General features: G+C 43.3%; 1 protein-coding gene across 1 annotated transcript in view; it reads left to right on the forward strand.

Annotated features, from left to right (window-relative positions):
* LOC147747734 (uncharacterized) overlaps positions 1 to 4347 on the forward strand; it is a 319281-nt gene extending 314934 nt beyond the window's left edge. Inside the window, exon 11 of the mRNA XM_086926074.1 lies at positions 2581 to 4347. Within this exon, the coding sequence (XP_086782200.1) occupies positions 2581 to 3371 (791 nt within the window). The 3' untranslated portion in view covers positions 3372 to 4347. The remainder of the gene's footprint in view (positions 1 to 2580) is intronic.
* Positions 4348 to 7332: the final 2985 nt, after the last annotated feature.

Consider the following 7332-nt stretch of genomic DNA (forward strand, 5'->3'; position numbering starts at 1 on the left):
CTTCCTCGGAGTGCGATCTAAAGAGTGTGTTTCCAGAAAATAAAGAAGATAGTTGTTTTTTGGCAGTTTTTGTCTATACCACTAATCTGGATTCTACACCCAGCCTCCATCAGCACCTTATATGCGTAGCATGGAAAGAGAATCTGGAGGACACTCTCAATGCAGGGGTTCTCTTTTCATCCATTAAAAACAAAGACCATGCCAGAAGAGTCTGATTTCATATGCTTCACACGCCCTTCTGCTTTCATGAGGGGAAAGGTTTAAACATTCTTCCCTGTCTGGCAGTTTACCACAGCTGATTGCTGGGCTCTGGACATCATCTAGCAGAAGCATACAGCCTAATTCACTTTCATGCCACCTGCAACACATCCGAAAAGACGTGAGCTATCTGCATCTGGGGACATTACAGGCAGAGATTTTTAAACTTTTTCTGAAAACGGCCATGGAGTCAGTATCATAGTTCCATGCAACCAGGGATTTTACTCCATTTTCCATGTAAGCAAGAAGTTGGCACAATGGTGTCCAACTCCAGACTGGAGCATTCAACAGGTTGTCAAAAAGCTGGCCTTCATACTGTACTCCCTCTTACATGTCCGACAGCCCATAAACTAGATTTCCGTATCCTGTTCTATTGCAAGGACAGGAATTTTTTGGGTTCATGGTCAATAGCCAGCTCTTCCAATCTATACCAGTACCTTTGGCATTCATTCTGTACCCAGAATCTTCACAATATATCTAGCTCCAGTGTCCGTGCACTGCAAAGGAAAGGAGTAATTGTGTTTAAGGGGTAATGGTGTTCCCTTACCCAGATAACTGGCTTGTCAGAGGCTTGGACCCCCGTAACTTAAACCATGCGGTCAGCAGCATTATAAAGCTATGAGAGAGTAAGTATATTCCTGAATGTGAAGAAATTGGTGCACTTCCCAACTTAACAGATTGTGTTCCGAGGATATGCTCAGCTTCTCTCAAAGCCTACCCATCACACGAAAGAGAGAACAAACTGAAATCCCTTGCCCAGACAGTTAGTAAGCAAGTCATGCTTGCGGATGCTTCCTGGGCCAGTTAATTCTTGTTCTAAGACCTTTGACGTCTGTAGAATCTGCTACAGTCCAGTTAAGAAAAACCTGCTTCTAAAGCTCAAACACCACGGACTAAAGTTTGGTTTTCAGTGTTCCACATGATTGCCAGAACATTCTAAAAGCAGCTGGGGCAACTTCTGCAACAAAAACACATTCCATAAAATTGAAAGGTTTTGTATTTGGGCATGGAACATGTCTTTGATCCTTTGGCGATCTGTGGTATGAAATATATACAGAAGCACCCTCCTTTCATCTCAGCCAGATGTTTCACCTACCAACTTTTTCCACCAAGGCCTACCACTCCAACTGAGGGCCTTTCTTTTTTTGGACATTAAATATAATCTAAAAATCTACTTTGATCAATTCTTCATTTCCTTTGGCAGATTCAGCAAATGTTTTTCTTTGTCCAAGCAAGGCATAGCTTGCTGGATCTCAGCTTGTACCGCCTGCTGCCACAGGATATCCCACAGAAATCTCAGGAATAATGTTCAAGCTTTCTTGTATGGTTGGTGACAGTTGTGCTTTTTAACAGAGTGCCAAATGCTGACATCTACAAAGCAGAAATGTGGACATCCTCTGGCACTTTCGTGAAACAGTACTGCTTTGATGGCCACACAGTCTTTTGAGACTGCAGTGTAACAAGTAGTACTATGGAGCCTGTTTAACTAAGGTAAGCATCATGGTTTTACATGTCATATCTATACTGCTATGGTAATCATTATTCAAGCATGGGAATCTGACCAATCTAGTGATGGAGAAGAAAAGAAATTTACTTACCTGTAACCATGGTTCTCAAAATTTCTGTATCCCTCATAAATTCATATGCAAGCAGCCTTTTTCCTCGGTAATGAATCTTCATATTACAATTTTGCTTGACTAGGTGCGAAAATCTGAGCAGGTCACCCTCCGAAGGGGGTTGGAGCTCTGTCGCTCTCCAACTCATTATCCACATAATTAGGTAGGAACTGCCGCTCTAAAAGTATTAAGAATTCATGACGAATATTCAAGCTTGTGAATCTGTGAACAATTTCAATTTTGGCGAACTGCAGTTACAGGTTAGTACTTTTCTTATAGTGAAGAATCTACACATGCTGGCGGTCATGATTATGATAAATAACAGGCATTTGACACATTTGTCATTCATTGGGATTGTATGTTTATTATGGTACAAGGTATTAGCTTAGATACCGCATTTGTTTAATCTGTTTGTGGATCAGGATGAAACAAGTGCCTGTAATCGGTGTTTCATTATTCTGTTATTACAGTATCATCACTTGAATTAGGATAATTAGTTGGTTAGTCTGAAGTTACCATCAGTCTTAACTGCTTTTTTTACGAGTTCATCTAACTAAACTCTTCCTAAGGTTCTCACACCTTACACTCTGAGTTATTAGAGATTGATTATATTACCGGCATATTTATCATGTTCATCTTTAAAGAAAAGTCCGTAATAGCAAAGTCATACAGTTGTAAAAATTATTTTCTCTCCCTCTCTCTGCAGACATTCAAGGCCAGCAGTGTGTAGGCTGGAGTAAGCTGATGATACTTCTTCCTTTGCTTCTTATGCTACTCACTGCAGTATGGTGGCGCGTTGTAGAATTTCAGTCACAGAACAAGAGTGTAAAAGATAACCGAGCTCTGCAGAACTTCCAGCTCCAGATGGAAAAACTGAAGACATTGTATCCAAATCAGGAAGACACATTTTGGTCCCGAAGTAAAAAAATCCTGGGCAAACACCTTAATAGCACACACAATTCAGAACCAGCCATCCTTCTCCTCACAGCTACAAGAAAGGGGGAAGTCGCTCTAAGATGCCTGGGTGAGAGAATTGCACGCAGCTACGCATCCTCCCTGAACACCTCTGTGTTCAGCATTAATGGAACTTCCAAGGCAATGATGAATAGTGACCTTGCCAAACTGGAGGTTGATGAAGAGCTGAGCTCTAATTTTTTAGCCGGCAGTAGAGCAGCTGTAATCCACCGTTTTGAGCAGCTTCCTGCTGGTTCTGTACTGATCTTCTACAAATATTGTGACCATGAGAATGCTGCATTTAAAGATGTGGCCCTGGTGTTGACTGTTCTGTTGGAGGACGATGTGTTGTCACCTGGTATGCAGCTCAGGGATGTGGAGGAAAAAGTGAGGGACTTCATCTGGGCAAAATTCACTGACAAAAGCAAAAGCGGTTCCTACAAGGACATGGATGGGGACAAACTTGGGGGTCTGTGGAGCCGCATCGCCCATGTGGTGCTGCCTGTGCAGCCTGAAGATGCACTAAAGGAGGATAGTTGTTGACCAGGTCCAGTGAGAAAGATCAGCAGTGTGGGAAAGAGTGGAGGATTGAGATTTTAAAATGTGTTGGGGTAACAAGGCACAGATTTCCCAGACCATCGATTGCTGTAGTCACAGAAATGGGTCTTTCCGTGGAGGTCTTGGTTAAGAACTACAGGCATTGTTGAGTGGTACAGTGTATAGTCAGGGTATACCCAAATGTGCTCATCAAGGGATGTCATGCATTTTAAGAAGTCATCTAAAACTCCTCGGTATGCTTCTTGTACTGGCCCTGTTATGCAGTATTTTGCTTTAGAACCTAGTCCTGTACAGATGAAGCTTGGATGCTCAACAGGAGCAATATTGATGGAGACTTCCCATTCGCAATTTAATATTGCAAAATCTGCCAGGTCATATTGGGTGGTGTAAATTTGGGGAATATGCTGCAACAGTGTGTGTGTTTAGTCATTAAGCGCATTTCCAGAATAATAAATAAAGGAATCCTGTCAAACAGTGGCTACACTGTCACATAACCAGGTGTTTTATGCATATGGCCACTCTGCTAGTCGTGGGAATCCACTGTACAAATGTGGGTCTACATTCAAAGTCACTTGACACTGCATGGAGAGATGTGACCTCTATCGAAATAGAGGGTTGCGCTTTGGACAGTTTTTCGCCTTTACTGTGCTGAAACTTTCTAGAAAGGCTGTGTCTTTATCAACCAGAGTGACATTCTAAACAGTCATGAACACCTCAAACGAAAAAATAAATCAGACTGCACTTATTACCTATCTGAGGATGTATCATTCTCTAAGAACAGCCGTCTTTTGCTAGGCCAAAGCAACATGGTGTGACTGGCTTCGGTCACCTCATCCTTACCTGAAAATACAGGCTTGGCATTATGATTGAATCTATCCATGATTGTAATTTTTCAAAAAAATAAAATTGCTGTGTTTTTAAGTTTATTTCAATAAATTTTTATTGGATTTTTAAAATACAATGAATAGTTCTTCTCGTGCCCTTCCTCTCCTCCATTTTATTATTATTTTAAATATGATCTATGTGTGCGTGTCTGTTTTCCCAAAACATAAACAGGAATGACAGGAGTAAAAAAATGTTTCTTCAAAAAGATAGTCGCACACTAATTATTGTGGATAATATGCGTCTAAGGAAGTTTATTGATGCCAAAAGAAAGTTTGCTGTTTTCAAAATCTTTTGGTTATTTCTATTGTGAATGAAACTATTGTCAAGTGACCTAGTGTTGGGAAGGACTGGGATAAATATGGAGTCCTAAAGTACGAAAAAATATTCTTGCAATATATTAAGTTTCTTTAATTTCTACTGCCCCACTCATGTAACACAAAATGATGCTAGCATAAACCAAGATAGGATCTTATCTGGTACCTACAACTCCATCCTTGGCCTTTTTGTTCCAGGGTCCAGCCTCTTAAATTCCATGCTTGACAAGGAACTATCTTGTAATTTGAACTAGAAACTCAGAGTGCACAGCGTAGTTTTCTATAAAATGTCCTCTTTATTTGCCCAAACATGTTGAAAAGGTGAAAATTAATTTTACACAATTCTATACATGTGATTTTAAGTTGTGTTCCCAACATAGAGGTGATAAATAAGATGAGCATTGCTCTCCAGCATTGGATCTTTTATAGGTTTACATGCTTTTTGAATACTTGCCCACATTAGGCTTAGAATTGCATAGAAGAGCAGGTAAACCAGTTCTCCAAAGCTCTCCGTCCCCTGCTATAACGGCCAACAAGCCACTTTAGTTTGTCTTCCGCTTCTCATGCCATGCCAGTGGAGGTCCGGTTTCAGCAATGCCTCCCAGGTTGGCAATCCATAATGTCGAACAGATGGTTCTTGCAGATTGTTCAAAAGGTCTGCTATGCACTGGCCAAGAAACAGCCCCCAGAAGGCCCATTCCAAAGGGCCAAAGCCACCGCCACTGTGTTGGCGCAAGGGGTGCCTGTCCGTGCTAACTACAAGGCAACACAATGGGTGTCAGTGCATATGTTCATGAAAAATGACTGCCTTGACAGCTAGGTCGACAAAAAATACCCTTTGCCCACACAGTTATGCTACAGTTTTTGGTTTGGGTCCACTCCATAGATCCTTCACCTTTGAGAGGTGCTGCTTTGGTATCTTTTCTAAGGTGAGGGCTCTGTGGTTAGAAGTATCCATTGAAGAATACATTTCTTACTCTAGGTAATGCTTTTCTTGGTTGATACTCTCTAAAGGCAAGTTCCTCACTGTAGGAAGCTGGCTCTGTATATGCTATACCAAAATGAGTTATAGTGTGCACAGTCCAGTGGAACCCCAAAAGTGTGGGTCCTTCTCTTCTGGTCGGTTCTTGTCTGAGAATGCAAGGATCAGATTTGTGCCTAAATACTAGATTTAGGGGTGTTACAGGTAGATAAAGGTTGGGACCAATGGGTCACTTCCTTGGAGTGGGTACACCCTCCTATTGTTCCACCCTTCAGTGGTAGGGGGGCATATGTCTCACTCTGGTTGGCTGGGTCCCCCCCCATATGCAAGATGGTGGGGACTGAGAGTTGTGCTTCACCTCGCCTCCCCCACCTGAGTGGTGGGATTGACAAAGGTGGGCACACCTCCCTTCCTCACTTGGTTTTCTCTCCGATTCTCCTGCTGAAAGTGGGGTTCAGAACTGGTGGGAGCCAGTTGCTGGAAGCAGCAAATGACTGGGGTAGCTTACAAAGGTGGCAAGCCTTTGAAGCTTCCCCTTTGTGGACCCTGCCCATCCTGGGGGAGGAGGCTTGGCACCTCGTCCCAGGATGTGCATTGTTTCAGACCCCCAAGAGCAGCAGGCTCTCGACCCAAGGGACTAGAAACCGGTCTGGTGGTGGCAGCTGGCGAGCAGCCACTCAGCCAAGACGCTAGCATTAGGTCATTTTTCAGGGGGCATCTCTAAGATGCCCTCTGTGTCCAGTTTTCATTAACTCCCACACTGGCATCAGTGTGGGTTTAATGTGCTGAGAAGTTTGATACCAAATTTCCAAGTTTTCAGTAAAACCATTATGTTGCAGTGGAGTTCGTAATGACAAACTCCTAGTACCATGTACTCTTAATGGCATCAGTGCACTTACAATGTCCAAGAATTGGCTTAGACACTGTATGGGGTACCGGGCTCATGCACCTGTACCCTAACAACTGGTATAGTGCACCCAGCTAGAGAGGTGGCTGCCCTATGCCAGGGCAGTGGGTTGTAGGCATGGCTCATAGGGATGTGTGCCATGTCGACTCTTCACTTTGTTCTCCGCCAAAACACACCACCTGCAATGGGTGGGTGGATGGGGGTGTGTAGGTACGTGGGTGTGTAGGTACAGGGCCTCTAAGGGTCGCACAATAAGTGTTGCAGCCCGTATAGGCCTTCCCTGGCCACAGTGCCCTTGGTACCATTTACAAGAGACTGACATGTGGCCTAAGAGTGCTAATAGCATTTTGTTTTTAATGCAGTTTTTGGGAAAGAACATACGCCCTGGGTGCCTGTTTGGCAGGAACCGAAGGCACACTCAGTTAAAGAACATCAGCAGTTTGGCAAAAAGTGGGGGCAACCATGCAAAAGAGGGCACTTTCTTACACTCCCTGTCCTTCTAGCTCCTTGTTTTGCGTAGTGGCCTCTTTTTAACATCCGAAAAGGTCACAAGTTGGTGATCAGCACACTGTCATCTACAGTTCTTTTACCTGAAGATGCAGAACGGGAAACACAAGAAACTGTCATCAATGCTCAGGGGTGGGGTGCCACGTTTTGGGGGGTACATTGCTTGAAAGTCATCTGGCTCCAGTCTTATACCAGTTTGCGACTGGGGGGTGCATTCGAAGGTGAGGAATCTGCAGTTCGAGTATCAACCAGAAAGAATTACAAGCTTAAATAATTTGTCCATTTGATCTTTTCTCTTCAGAAAGTAAATGTGGCTTGTTCCCTGGGCATCCCTAACCTTTTTGGCAGCCT

This window comes from Lissotriton vulgaris, chromosome 1_1, assembly GCF_964263255.1.
Source record: "Lissotriton vulgaris chromosome 1_1, aLisVul1.2, whole genome shotgun sequence".
Taxonomy (NCBI): Eukaryota; Metazoa; Chordata; class Amphibia; order Caudata; family Salamandridae; genus Lissotriton; species Lissotriton vulgaris.